This window comes from Orbicella franksi, chromosome 6 (genome assembly GCF_964199315.1).
Source record: "Orbicella franksi chromosome 6, jaOrbFran1.1, whole genome shotgun sequence".
In the NCBI taxonomy this organism is placed as follows: Eukaryota; Metazoa; Cnidaria; class Anthozoa; order Scleractinia; family Merulinidae; genus Orbicella; species Orbicella franksi.
The window spans coordinates 3,282,474-3,296,312 of NC_138150.1; the positions used below are offsets into that span (position 1 = coordinate 3,282,474).

Consider the following 13,839-nt stretch of genomic DNA (forward strand, 5'->3'; position numbering starts at 1 on the left):
TTTGGCCAAGCGAAATATAGTACACCTTCAAAAAATCACCCTACGTTGTGTCGGTTTTTGCGTTTTGTATTCTTCATCTGAAACAGTCCGCGGTTTGTGACGACCTTGACTAACTGGTTGAAAATGGCGGACGAAGACAAAGGACACTAACAAAATAACTCATAATTGATGCACAGGCGATTGAAAAGGTATATCCGATTCGGGTCGCGCCCAAACAAACCTAACTTGAGTAAATATTTAAGATATCCGAAGACGTTATTTACAACTATTGAGAACTTTGTTTAGACAGGAGAACATCTTTGAACCACTGTCGAAACCCCTTTTTCGGGTAAAGGGGTGCGCGAGAGTAGGGGGCGGGGGGAGAACTCCCATTAGATTTCACACGGCTTACTGTGGTAGATTATGAAAGAAACCCCTAAAATGTACCATGGCTGTGTGTTTCGGGCGTGCCTCAATCTCAGAGGTACCGACTCTTTCGATTAGCTTCTAGACTGTATCAAACCACAAATTTGAAGCCCTAAATGATACGAGGATTCCCTCTCCCCGTCACGTTTGAATAAGCGGTCCCCCCTTGCAACGAGACCTCGGACTTGGCAATCGTTTCACATGCCGTTCAGCTTGCCGCTGCTGAACTCTTGCATTGTCGAGCTGTTCTGTTGCAGTGTTCCAGGTCAAAGAGCTTTTTCAACTGAGTTCTGAAATCCCAGTATTCTATATCACAATTAGCATATTGCACTCGTCTTCTGCAGCATTTGCACGAAAGTTTGAATCGCTCATTCACCCCACACCGATGCACTTCATAGTTATCGCACTCCGTTGTCTGAACTTTCTCGGCGACTCTCTTGTACACGCCGCTCACTAGGCTCGAACACGTGCTGACATATTCAGCCAGAGTCTTTTCGAGTTCCTGTATCCTTGCCTTGCAGATTTCTAATTTTGTTTTATCGGGAAGCTCCTTGAAAAAATCGTCCTTCTCCAAAGAGCTCAAAGGTAAATATTTGCTCTCTTGGAGTGTTTCTTTCAGGAGAGCATCGAGACCAAACCTGTCTGCAATCATGTAAAACTTCACACAGTTTGTATCGTGCACGTTGCAAGAGAGATATTCACAGCAAAGTTCTTTTACCCGTTCCATTTGATACTCGTCTGAAAGTTCCAGGAGAAATTGGCAGTTTTCATCTATAAGGGAGACACTAAATTTAGCGTCCAGCTTAATATATCAGAAGCACCCTTTTAGGAGTCCTTATGACCTCAAACAATGATTTGCTAAAGATAACGGCGGCCAGAGGTTCTGTAGGTATTTTTAGCATAATTAGGCTCACATTAAGAGAAAAGAAATCATCATCAACCTTGACGATGTTTGGCAATTTATTTTAACTATTGAGCTGTTTTTGTTGTTGTTGTTGTTTATCCCGTTATCTCCTCAATTTTATTTCCTTATGGAGGATAATCAAAACCGGAGACAGTGTTTCATATCTTTTGTTAACACCTTGAAATAATCGTCGATACAACTCCGCTGCGTTGCAGTTTGAACTCTTTTCTCTGTGGTTGGAAATGTGATGAAATACTGCATCTCGTGTTTATTATATATCTTTTCACAAATTCAGTCGATATGCAGCCCATCAATCGAGTACGAGAACAGGTAACTGCATTAGTTTGTTTAACGTTTTGAGCTAAACTGTTTACCTACTGACTCTGTGACCCATGCGAATCGAGTGATCACTGCTGGAAAATCAAAACAGACACGAATAATGCAGCCAATAAGGCAACTCGACGCAGAAAGATGTAACCGGCGCAAATTAAAGCGGGCGCGCAAAACGCGCGTAAGTTAAATCACTATTGGTTTTATTTGCCCCTGTTTGTTCCCGATTGGTTGGGAAATTGGAATGTTTGCTTTGTAGGAACCGGGAGGGTGGGTGGGTGAGGGACCTACCTGTTACTTTCTGTGCCCTTCCGTGAGAGTACACGATCTTGAGTAGCACTTCGACTTCCTTGGCTTTTTTCCCAGGTAACGCTATCTCTTCGGCGTCTTTCTCTGCGAATTCGGACGTGAACATTTTCTCAAATACTGGGGACCACATTGACAAGGTGCTCCTGTGCACGTGGAATCTGGTCCCCTCCACAGACAGTACCACATCGCTGAAGTGCCAGGGGTGGGAGAAGTCAGGGTTATTCATCAGTTTGCTTGTCATACCTGCCAACCTGAAAGTATAATAACATTTTTAAAATTAATATTGGGGATTTTATTATAAGGGGAAAAGCCAACACAGCTGATTTCTATAATACCTACTATACATAGTGTACAGGGTCTTCCACGAAATCCTCCTTACCCAACAACAAGCAAATGTCATATTCCTAACCCCCCCCCCCCCGTCCCCTCCTGTTCGCTCCTTAATGTCCTTGGGCGATACTGAATCGTAGGGATTAAATGAAACAAATACCAAAAACAGAGCAAGCATCAAGGCCAAGGTCGGGGACCAAGGAGACAAAAAGGTTTGGTAAAGATCAAATTTCTCAGTGTGAAGCCTTAATAAATGAGGGCAGGAAAGGGAATTGGCGGGGAGGGGGGGGGGTGATCACGTTTCACGCACAAATGTTAACAAAGTTCACGCGTCACATATGCTTTTAGCTACTTTTTACAACTTTTTTGATATTAAAAAACTTACGAATCACGTTAGTCCTTTAGTTGCTTTTCACGGGTGTTGCCCTCATTACGTGTCACACAAAACCTTTGCCACTTATGACACTAATAGTCACTAATGGTAGAACATTATTCTGTGCTGGGCCGAAGTTCCAGATCAGTAACTGTTTCTTTTTCTGTTAGATATAGCTATGTATATATACGCGGTTAAAAGCGAGGATGAAAAAGGAAGTTTCATGAAGTTCAAAGTCGTACAACATGCAGCAGATTGATAAGCGATCCTATATAAACCCTGTATAAACTAGTCGCTAACTGAATATTTTGCACCTACCGGGAATTTTGCTAGATGTAAACGTCGCCGGAAAACGTTCGTAGCTTGCAAAAATATAATGAGGTCTGTAGGGATTTAACTTAACTGGACTGTGATATAGTTTCCAAAAATATTCGTGAGAAAGCTCCAAGACGAAGAAAGATTATCTTAGCACAAATTCTGTAAACAGACATATACAGAAGAATTATTTATGCAAAGCCAGACACTTGCCTAACAATGGCGTCACGCATTCGCGCCTTTTCAGATTGAACATATCTGTCAATCATGTCAATCAAAATAAACCTATTGCCATAATACTGAATTACATGTAAATCTGGGTTGAGTTATTTAAATAATTCTTTCCTTCAGTTCATTCTTAGTTCTTTTTCTGGGTCAATAATTTTGGCCTGGTGCTTCGCGACCGCCGAAAAATACGCCGAAAAAAACTTCCAGGCCTCGGAAGTCTTGGTATGATTCACGTGGCTTAGCAATATAAAATGAAATAAAACAAAATAAAATAAATAGTTGCAAAAAATAAAATAAAATAGATAAAACACTTTATTTAAGCGTTGAAGAGTTAAGGACTGCTGTTCTAATTGGAGACACTGAAATAGGAAAACGAATATTGTAAACAGAAACTTGTTAAAAATCCCATCTAGGATCATCTAATGGGAGGCAACATGACGAATTGTTCATGCTATCTTCTGATTGGAGACTATGGATCGGAATTTCTACAGATATACAAATGAGGATTTACAAAAACTGTACTTAAACTGACAATTTCCACATATTTGTCTTATGGCAAGAGTACATAGTTAATCAGAAGCTTCAAAAGTTGAATATTCTCTTTTTGGGTGGGTCTTGTTCCCAGGCATTACAGGGATTTTAAGCTGAGAAGAAACAGGACAAGGGTACAAAGTATTACATGTTCCAGACAAACAGAAAACTTCAGTGCAGACATTTAGACTGAAGCGGTGCCATGTGCAAGGCAGGACTGGGGCAGGAATTCCTGCTTCACAAGAAATTATGTTTGGATTTCTGTTTGCTAAGTAAACACAAGTAGATTTGTTTAAGCTTGAATAACGGATGTTTAGTAGAGCTCTGTATAAAAGTTTCCCCGTTATGACAAACATTTGAGTTGGAAACCATTGAAATATTAATAAAGAATGTTAGCTTTAGCCAGACATGATGAGGGTGTGAAGGCAATTTAAAAAAATAGCAAAAAACTGCTACTGTAAGCTACTAATTGTAACCTATATATGAGCTTAGCCTAGCAATGAAATGGTCTCCTCTGCTAAAGATATAGTAAATAATTATTTCAAATACTAAAAAAAAAACAGTTAAAAATTCTTCTTTTTTACAGTAAGGACACTCCAACCACAAGCACTTGACATTTTTTTTGTAATTTTTTTTTGAAGGCCATAGAATAAAGGCTCTTTATATAATGTATAATATTAGCATCTTTAAAGTGTAAAAACACTTAATACTCTTGTTAAAAGGAAAAGCCCGCATTCTATGGTCACTAAAAAATGTACAAAAAAATAACAAGTGTTCACGGTTCAAGTGTCCTCACTGTAAGTTTTGTTACATGTATGTATAAAATTTTAACTGCTATACAAACTGATGTTTTTAATATCTGTTTATTTCTGAAATGCACTCTTGACAGGGCTGTAAAACAAAGTTAACATATTCCTAGGATTTCTCTTCTTCCCACCCTCTCGGGGAACAAGGCTGGACAAATTATACCTCCAACCCACATTTATAACTTTTTTTTAACTATATTTAAATTTATAATTAAATTGATAAAATATTGTTCAATAAGGCATTCAAAAACTTCTATATATTTCTATTTTGTGGCAGCTTTTCTGACCAATGTATTGTCTATGGCTAGTCCTCCCAGGATGGTGCCAAGGAGTCCTATCAGGTTGCCTTGCCGATTTAAATTCTTGGGTGGAAGAACTGCACTGTGAGAGCAAAATGTCTTGCCCAAAAACACAATATTATTAGTGACTCTGGCCAGCATGTCAGTTGGACTGGCCAATAGGCTGACTGTTACGCCAGTGAGTCTCTGACTGCTTAGCGGTTGGTATTGAAGTAAAAATTGAAGTGAAAGGGCAGAGGGGGCAGAAAAGAAGGCTTATTATTGTGAGAAAATAAAGGATATATTTATATAGATGAACATCAATGTATTATTTGATCATGCATAGGGTTTAATATTTTTAGATGGTTGAGATGTTTGCAGAAGATAATTGTAACTGATTTGTACCTCCCTTCCTTTTTTTGTTGTGGATAACTCCCCCCTTTCCCTCCGGGATAGGAAGGAGAATTCAGTTACTTGACAGATTGAGCTGGCTGCATGGTGGGTGGGTCAACATCACTTCCATAGTCAAAGTAGTTCTCTCTCACAGTTGATTTTGCATCATGTTTAACATCTACACCAGCCTCTGTGTCGATTTCTTCTTCTTGTTCAGGGTCACTGTCACACAAACCAAGTACATCAAGGTCTGCTGCAATCCTTTTAGCTTGATCTTTTGTCAAATATGCACTACCCGGTCTTGCATGTGCAGTAGGAGGCTGAGCAGTAGCTGGCCTTGCAGAGGGAGGTCTCGCAGACATAGGCCTAGCAGATGTAGGCCTTGACAACTTGGGTTCCTTGAAAGAAGAATCACCTCCTGCTGATAATGACAGAGTAGATGAATCTACAGTTTGTTGGCTGGATTTGTCAACATTTGTGCCCAAACCTTTGCCGGATTCCTTAAGCTTCTTTATCTCTGAATCAAGAATATCTTTAACCTTTTCAATTGATGGCTTTAGTTCATTATATTTTTCATCAACTTCTTCGCATGCGTGAAGTTTTGGCTTTTCGGAAGATTGAACCTCAACATTTGCATCCTTCGGTTCACCACTGTTTTTTGTGTGTTGGTGACAAGAGCCACTGGCAGTTCCGTCAGTACCATGACTTTCTGGACAGTCGCAGCCTTGTGGTTCAGGTCTGGGTTTTTTGCTTAATACCCATCGGTATGGATTGCTTCTCTTTACTGTAGAGGTATCTGACTTGGCAGGGACTGGTGAGCGAGAGACATTCTTCAGACCTGTATCAACCTGTTTTCTTGGCAACATGATTTTTTCCACTCTTTTCTTCCCAAGCTCTTTAATAACAGCTTGCAGATGTGAATCTATCAAGTCTCGTTTCTTTTGTATCATTCTGTCTTTGTCTGCACCACGTTTAACTCTCAACCATTGATCATAACTCAGTGATTGCATTTTTTTAGCTGTGTCCTTGTCAGATGCACTAGCTATTGCTTGTGTGGCAGGGCTTTTTAATGATCTTTCTCTTGATGTCTTTGGTCTCCTTGTGGATGTTGTTGAGTGGGAGGGTGACCCAGTTTCTGTACGATCAACAGCAGTCTTTGGTCGACGTTTGACACGATTTGCTGTGTTTTCTGAGGTGTTTGAATCAACTTTGGAATTAGGTGAGGACCTAGGTGGGCTAGTCATTGGGATTGCACCATTCGCAGAAATGCTTCTATCGTTAGTATGATCATTACTGCCTAGGTGACCAGAGGAAGGCTTCCTATACTTAAAACTCCTTACAACCCTGTACTCAGGAGGTGGTGGTGGGGAAAGACCACCCCTCTGTGAGGTGGAACCTTCTTGTTCAGGTGTAACCCTAGTGCGGCTCTTTCTCCAAGCCATTCTTGCCTCCTTATGTTTCCTTTTTAACCAGTCTCCAACCTTCTCCCTGGATTCTATGGCCCTTTCTGCTTGAATTCGAGCTTCTTCCTCGAGGGCGGCCCTTTTAGCTCGCTTCTCCTTTCGTTCTAGCTTTTTCTGCTTGCGAGCGACAATGGCCTTTTTATGAAGCCAAGCTTGTAAGACTGGGTTATCAGTTTCTTTCAGCTGGTGCTCTGATCTGAAATTTTTCTTTGTACCATCAGAATTTTTCACTTTGCTAAGTATGTGATCAGTTTCAGTGTCATGATGTACAACATTGTCTTTCTTTACCTCTCTAGAAACCGATTTGTTTTGCTTCCGTTTCTTTTTCAGTGTTGTGGATTTCTTATTGTTCTCTCCGTCTTCATCACTCATCCATTCTGTTTCCTCGGGAAGTGGAAATAGAGGAAACGATGACAGCCTTGTTTGACAACTTTTATTCCTACATGTTTTCTTAAACAACACTGGGTATTTGCCAACAGGGCCAGCACTGAATTTTTCTTTTTTCTCGGTTTCTGTCTGAGCACTACCGTCACTCTGTGTAGACGCTTCTGTTGTGAATTTCTTTCCATCGTTCTCCTTGTCGCTGGCTGAAGAGTCTTCAAGAATTTCCTTCAAGAATTGAAATTTCTCCTTTTTCTTTGATTTCGGCATCATGGCAAATCTTGGTCGTGTGAATGGATTCTTCACAGTTCTAAAAGCTTGCAGTATGTAGCTGAGTAGCAGCTAGTTCCAAATCTTTCTTCTCACAACTCATCTCTCAAACTTGCGAGTCTTCTGTGATGCGCTGGTTGAATACAAATACCACTCAAAACATGGCGACCAACAGTTGCACGGTCGTTATGGAAACGAACTGAAAGAGTCCTGGGGACAAGTTAGTTTTGTTCAAGATGGCGGGAAAGTAGAGCTGCTTGTAGCGAGGGAGATGTCTTCCTTTTCAAGATTTTCGCTGAATGGAAGAGTCTGCGGGTAAATCAGAGGAACCTCTTTACTTACTCGTCGATGGTATCCGATACGAAGGTTTGTGCAGTGTAATTTTGTTGACATGTGACTAGAATCATTGTCTTTCTTACTTCTGCTCGCTGTAAATGTTGATGAGATCTTCTAAGTCGAACGTAAGACGTGGTTTTGAATAATTTAAGACTGGCGGTCTAATTAAAGGGAAAGTTTGATAACAAGATAAGTTCATGTATTGTAGTTCTATATAAGGCGTGGATGTACAACTTGAAGAGATTGGTATTAAAAAAGTAACATCTTTCAATCTCTGGTTTTATAAAGATTCGAATAGCATTCAATTCGAAAGTCGGAGGGGTCAGCTCCCCAGCTATAATAGCCTGATCGACGCATTTGAAATTTTATGGGGTTTCCTTACGTCGTTGAAATGTATATTCAAGTGTTCTATTTTCCTTTTAGTTAATGTAAAACACCTAAAATTATTGAAGCTCAGCTTGATAGGACAAACGAACATATGATCGGTTTAATTCAGGTTGATCAGAGTTATGTGCATGATTTGTTGACTACATTTTAAGTGAGGGACTATCTTCCCGGAAATGCCATTTTGTCAACAAGCCATCTTACCTCCATGGAGGCCTTTAGATGCATGTTGGGGAACTTTCAGAAGAGCTCAGGGGGAGGAAGTGGGGCTCGCATTTTTTAGTGTCCTATTTTTGTTTGTTTTGAATGAAATGAACATCATGTTGCTAGTTTTATTTCTTTAATTTAGACTGTGGATTTATTTCATGTCCTACATGCAGTTGTTTGCGCACTTCCTGAAAGTCAAAAATTGCTTTATTCGCCTACTTCTCCTATTCTGGCCCAATAGGTCATAAGTGGGTTTGTTACAGATTTTGGGGCATCATGTTCTGTACACCACATTAGCAATTTTATTGATAGGGTGAAAGAGAGTTTTGTTTGCCTTGTAATGTAATAATTGCATTTCATTCATACAGCACAAGTATTTTTAAAATAAACTTGCTGTGATTGGCAGTATCAGTTAGTACAGCACCTGTCACCAGTGTGTTTCTTGTATAGAATAACAGGTACCTGTCAAAAACAATCTTAAACCACCAAACTTGAAAATTTAGAAAAGCTCCAAGGGTATTTTAAAGTATTTTTTCATTCCTGCCATTTGATTAATCCAAGTGTGAACTACTTGTATCAACATCAAAATGTCAGACACATATTGTGTTTGACTGCATGGATCTCATTTCAGAGAATCCACAGAGTGCGCGAAACAGCCTTGGGGTGCTTGTTTGTTACCCTTTGATGTCTGTCATGTTGGTCACTGCAAGAAATGCCTCATCATACAGCACAGCTCTGTGGGAATCATTGATTGCAATAACAATGGCTTGTAAACAAGTACTGATTGAAGTCTGTAGAGATTGTTGAAGAAACCTTTCAACTCCAGAACTTTATTTTAAGATCTTGACATTTGATCAGATGTTCTGAAATTGCCACTAATACATGTTTCATGGTCGGAATTGTCACTAAAAATTATTGTACACAGTAGGACACTTTTTGTGGAGAGTTAATGGTTACAGGATGGCCCTTTGTGATATTCAGACTGTGAAACCAAAACATGGAAGACTTATTTACATTGCATTTATTTTGTTTGGCGTCTTAATATCAATGTTGACATTTTTACCTACCCTCCGAAGGTTCTTTGTGGTGCATTCACACTACTGTAGCAGGAATACAAGCCAAGGAAAATGTGATATTCTGGTTGGACACATTCTGCTTTACAGAATTTATATCGGAATGATATTGTTCTTTCTTATTCTGGCCATAATTGACTGCCAGCTCACAGTGTTTACAACTTTCAGCCTCTGGCTTGAGAATGGCTTCTGGTTTATCAAGTTCCACCTGTTTTGTTTGAGCATCCTGTTGTCACTGCTCATTCCTGAAGGACATCTAAGCAATGCCCTAATGCATCTGGGTTGGATTGGAAGTTTTATTGTCATGGTTATTCAGCTTGTTTTAATCATCGATCTGGCAAAAACTTTAAATGCTTATTGGGTGGAGAGAATGGAACTGTCGACGAGGCCAAATGCGTGGTATTTCTCCATGCTTCTTTTAACATCTCTGCTCTACACATTGTCAGTGGTGCTTGTTGTTTATTTTTATGCAACGTATACTTTTTCAAAAGACTGCCACACAAACTTAATTTTTATCACAGCAATTGTTCTGTTGTGTGTTGTAGCCTCACTCCTCTCCATTCATCCCAAAGTCAGAGAAACTGGACTACTGCAGGCTGGGATTGTCACATCATATTCTGTTTATTTTGCATGGACGTGCATGTTACATTATCCATATTCTGCCTGCAATCCAACATGGAACTTATTAGCAGTGACAGAATTTAATTTTCACTTGCAATTCAACATGATCTTTGATCTCTTTGTGACATTTGCATTGCTGGTGTATGGTGTTGTTCGAGTGCCATCAGTGCAACATCTCTTAGCCAGTATAAGTCTTGTGGACTGTTGTATGTTTCAGTCGCAAGAGGAGAACAACCATGAAAGTCCTGCTGAAGATAATGAAAGGCCACTGGTGGTCTCGACCTTTTTAATTTTTTATCTCTTTCTTATTCTGATATGTCTTCACCTTTTAATGACAATAAGCAACTTTTACACCCCTGAGGGTATTGTAGGTACTGAAGATGAAGTAGTCGAATCTGAATATAAACTTATAGACATGGATGATTATGTGAAGTCGTTAAGTCAGTGGGTTGCATCTTGCCTCAGGATGATTGTCTGTGTTGTGTTTCTTGTCATGTATATGTGGACAATTCTTGCCCCTGTCATTTTACCGCATTAAAAAAAATGATAATTCAGACATATGCCATAATGGAAAACAATGCTCGATAGGACGTTATGAAATATCTAGGATTCTCATGCATATCTGGTAGCATGTAAGGGCGGTCAAAGTGCGAGACTTGAAATCCAGAAGATACAGATTGAAGTCCCATTCTGACTGCTCGCTGGAGTTCTTTCATAGTAGACCTGAATTCAACTCATGTTTGTAAATGGTCAACTTGTTTGCCTCAAAATTGTTTTTAATTTTCCTTGCTGATAGATCTTACAGAGCTTGCAAGTGATGTTTCATTGAACAGTGTCGAGGAGGTACCACGGTATTCATCAGGGATCCTTGGCAAAAGGAAGTCCAGAAGACGTACAGGGAGACTGGTTACAGTAAACAACCAGAAAATTGCGCTGTTGAAATTCAAAGGAACAGTGTATGCTGTTGATGAACTGTGTCCACATATGGGTGAGTAGTGCGTATGATGTCCTCACAACATGACCACAATGAATTCACTGTGCACCTCCACTGATGCAGCTCTTTTGAAAACATTACCGCAAACTGACTTGTGTAGATTGGGCAAGGTTGGATCACATGAACCAGTCCAGAGGAAGCGGTCTGGCTTTGTACATGTAGGTTGGTCCTCTGGTAAAGTTGTTAGTTTTTTGCTTCATTAGCGGACAAGTAGAACAATTACAAAAGCTACATATTAATCAACTACTTGAAGTTGATAAAGATAACCACTGTACTGAGCTTTTGATGTTAGTGATGTTTTGAGCATTAGCCCCTTTTCTGTACGCCATAACGTATAGCAAAGCAGTTTTTGGGCTGTCACCCTTAGCTTTCTGTCAATAGGTATAAATGATTGAACCCAAATGACAATTAACAGGACTGCAATTTCATGTACTGTGAGAAAAATTATATTTCTTTGCAGGTGGTCCTCTTCATCTTGGTGATATTGAAGAGCTTGGGCAGGCAAGGCTACCATGTATCGTGTGTCCCTGGCACAGCTGGAAGTACTGTTTACAAACTGGACGCTTAAAATTTCCACCTAAGAAGAATATAACAGTCACTACTTATCCAGTACGAGTTACAGCAAAGGGAGAAATATACCTTGGTTTCAAGTCTTTGTCGACTGACTATTTTAATGCTGGAATGGAATTCTGAAAAGCTGAATAACATTAGTGTTCTAATTACATTTGTGGCTATGTGCAGGGTATTCAAAACTGAGGGCAACAGGAAGTTTTTACATGTTCAGGTCCAGTGTAGTTTACAGTGTTGTTTGAAATGTTCAGGATTAATGTCTTATCAGATGGAATCTACATGTACAATAGCCTTACTCCATTCTTTAAAGAGACAGTAGTCATGTTTCATTGAATGGACATGAAAGATATGGGACACATGATATAATCGAGTGTATAATATAGAGAGCCTGGGTGTGGTTTAGCTAAAAGTTGAGAGTTGGTCAACATTTTAAAAGTTATGTCAGCTCAGAAATGATGCAATTTTTTTTTAAGAAAGCCAAGGTCCAAGATCTTTAGAATTTATTGATGCACCTGTGGATAAGAAATCCCAGGGGGGCATCCCATATGAAATGGTGGGGGATGATCATCATCTTGCTTAGGGGTATACTGTAAATCAAGGAGAGTGTTGATGATAAAATGCTACTGTTTTTAGGTGTCAAAGTATCTTTTAGGGTGCACTCAAAGAAATAATATTAATTAAAAAGAGGTGCTCTTATTTCCACTTAAAGGCTCAAATTTTGCCATTTTGCCCTCTCGAGTCTGGTCCACTAGTGTGGCTCCTTTCCTGAGCAGCAGCTGGTAATCAAGCCTATTCCATTTTAAGCGGTATCTTTTAGCCATGCCAAGATTGGTCTGTTTTAGAGGTTTAATTCAAACTTTGCAACAAGCATCCCCAACCTCTGCATATGGGAGTTCCCCTCCCTCCTCGGGCGAGAAATACGCTGGAATTTCAACTGACGGCTGGGAAATCACCCAAACTGAAACTAATAACATCACCTCATCAAGACTCTCTAGTTAACAACATGCTCAAATCATGTCTACATCTCTCAGACATGCCACAGAGCGACCTTTGATCTTTGCTAGAAAGTCAGTAGGGTAATGTGGTTGTGCTATTAGTGTCGTAAACTTGACTGAGCACGTGGTTCATGCCAGAGGTGTTGCTATGCACCTGGATGTATTCGTGTACGTAATGAGATGTGCTGTCCAATTTGGAAATAATTGGATGTAAACAATTTGGAAGACTGACAAAATTGGACTAGGTCACAGGCTGAGTTCAATTTGGTAGTCAGAGAAATTTCTTTGAATTCAATTATTTACAGATTGGACTAGGGTGTATAGTCCTTTGTTCTGTGCATAATTATTATATTGTGCACAGAATTGTTTAATTTGTATACTACATGTGTGTAAGGCCCCATCCACACTACGCCGGAGAAATTTGAAAATGCAATAATCTGTTATTTTGGATTTGTGTTTGAGGGAAACTCAGGCCATTGTAGCCTGGCAGGGAAATCACATGATTTGTGATGTCATTGTTTTTGTAAAGCTCTGTTTTCAACATGTTCTCTGTCCACACTTGAACACAAAGCCAGCGATAATCAAATTCTTCTTGTTTGAAGAGCCTTTACGAAAAGCTCTGTTTTTGTGATGGATTGGTGTGGGTCTAGCCGTAGAAATAAAGCTGTGTTTACAAAGTTCTTTGGTGTAGTGTGGACAGGGCACAAATTAAGAATTAATTTGGACAGTTTGTAAAATTAACAAATAATTGTGCTCTTGTGTGTACGGGATTTTGGGCTGACAATATAATTATTGTGGAAACATGTTGACAAGATAAATTCTGTAGATCAGAGCTCTTGAGTTAATCAGACTGTTGGCAAGGCAACTGTTTGGAAAATCGTGTAGGTCCTCTCACTAAATAGTTCAATTAACACAAGTACTTTGTAACTCATGCTTATTATGAACGTTAGATAGAAATCTAGAATGTTTCACATTCATAATCTCCCCTATCTCCAGGCCATATGTGAGCGAAAACAAAACTGATATACCAACTGTAAATAAATAACGTTTGCAAAAAATATATTAAACTAAAAGTGTTCCAAGTCCTCTTGTTGTGGAATTTAAAGTGTCACCCACACAAGGGATTCACCATGAAAACTGTGTGCAAGAATAGAATATGTTTTTTTTTTCTTGTTACCAACAAACCAGACTCGTACCTAGTCGCTATTTACGTGTTTCGGGGGGAGGAGAGAAGATTGGATACTAGGGTGGATTAAGGCACGAAGGGTGTTATGGGAAGGGTCAAAGGAAACTTTTCCCAACTCTTCCCAGAACTCCCTGCATGTTCCACTTGATCCAGACTG

The 13,839-nt window shown here is 39.6% G+C and overlaps 3 protein-coding genes across 4 annotated transcripts; 1 reads left to right on the forward strand and 2 right to left on the reverse strand.

Annotated features, from left to right (window-relative positions):
• Positions 1 to 8: 8 nt before the first annotated feature.
• On the reverse strand, positions 9 to 3,104 carry LOC145490398 (kelch-like protein 12). Its single transcript, XM_081469528.1, has 3 exons — positions 2,970 to 3,104; positions 1,931 to 2,199; positions 9 to 1,176 (listed from the first exon to the last, which is right to left on the reverse strand). Exons 2-3 carry the CDS (start codon positions 2,187 to 2,189, stop codon positions 614 to 616), a joined length of 822 nt encoding a protein of 273 aa, XP_081325654.1. The 5' UTR covers positions 2,190 to 2,199; positions 2,970 to 3,104; the 3' UTR covers positions 9 to 613.
• Positions 3,105 to 3,888: 784 nt separating this feature from the next.
• On the reverse strand, positions 3,889 to 7,478 carry LOC145490204 (uncharacterized). The gene has a single exon (XM_081469323.1). It carries the CDS (start codon positions 7,317 to 7,319, stop codon positions 5,280 to 5,282), a length of 2,040 nt encoding a protein of 679 aa, XP_081325449.1. The 5' UTR covers positions 7,320 to 7,478; the 3' UTR covers positions 3,889 to 5,279.
• A 53-nt stretch (positions 7,479 to 7,531) lies between these two features.
• On the forward strand, positions 7,532 to 13,422 carry LOC145490211 (serine incorporator 3-like). Of its 2 annotated transcripts, XM_081469329.1 has the most exons (3): positions 7,532 to 7,682; positions 10,734 to 10,925; positions 11,392 to 13,422. In XM_081469329.1, the coding sequence occupies exons 1-3, from the start codon at positions 7,616 to 7,618 to the stop codon at positions 11,622 to 11,624; spliced, it is 492 nt and encodes a 163-aa protein (XP_081325455.1). In that variant the 5' UTR covers positions 7,532 to 7,615; the 3' UTR covers positions 11,625 to 13,422. The 2 variants fall into 2 exon arrangements, with proteins under 2 accessions (XP_081325455.1, XP_081325454.1); XM_081469328.1 differs by lacking the exon at positions 11,392 to 13,422 and having other exon boundaries at positions 7,619 to 7,682; positions 9,320 to 10,820.
• Positions 13,423 to 13,839: the final 417 nt, after the last annotated feature.

Excerpts from the sequence above, each read along its gene's own strand:
- LOC145490398 (XM_081469528.1), bottom strand. The coding sequence starts at position 2,189 with ATGACAAGCAAACTGATGAATAACCCTGACTTCTCCCACCCCTGGCAC. Across the intron at positions 1,177-1,930 it reads AAGGGCACAGAAAGTAACAG|ATGAAAACTGCCAATTTCTC; the intron begins GTAGGTCCCTCA and ends TCTCCCTTATAG.
- LOC145490204 (XM_081469323.1), bottom strand. The coding sequence starts at position 7,319 with ATGATGCCGAAATCAAAGAAAAAGGAGAAATTTCAATTCTTGAAGGAA.
- LOC145490211 (XM_081469328.1), top strand. The coding sequence starts at position 9,420 with ATGATATTGTTCTTTCTTATTCTGGCCATAATTGACTGCCAGCTCACA.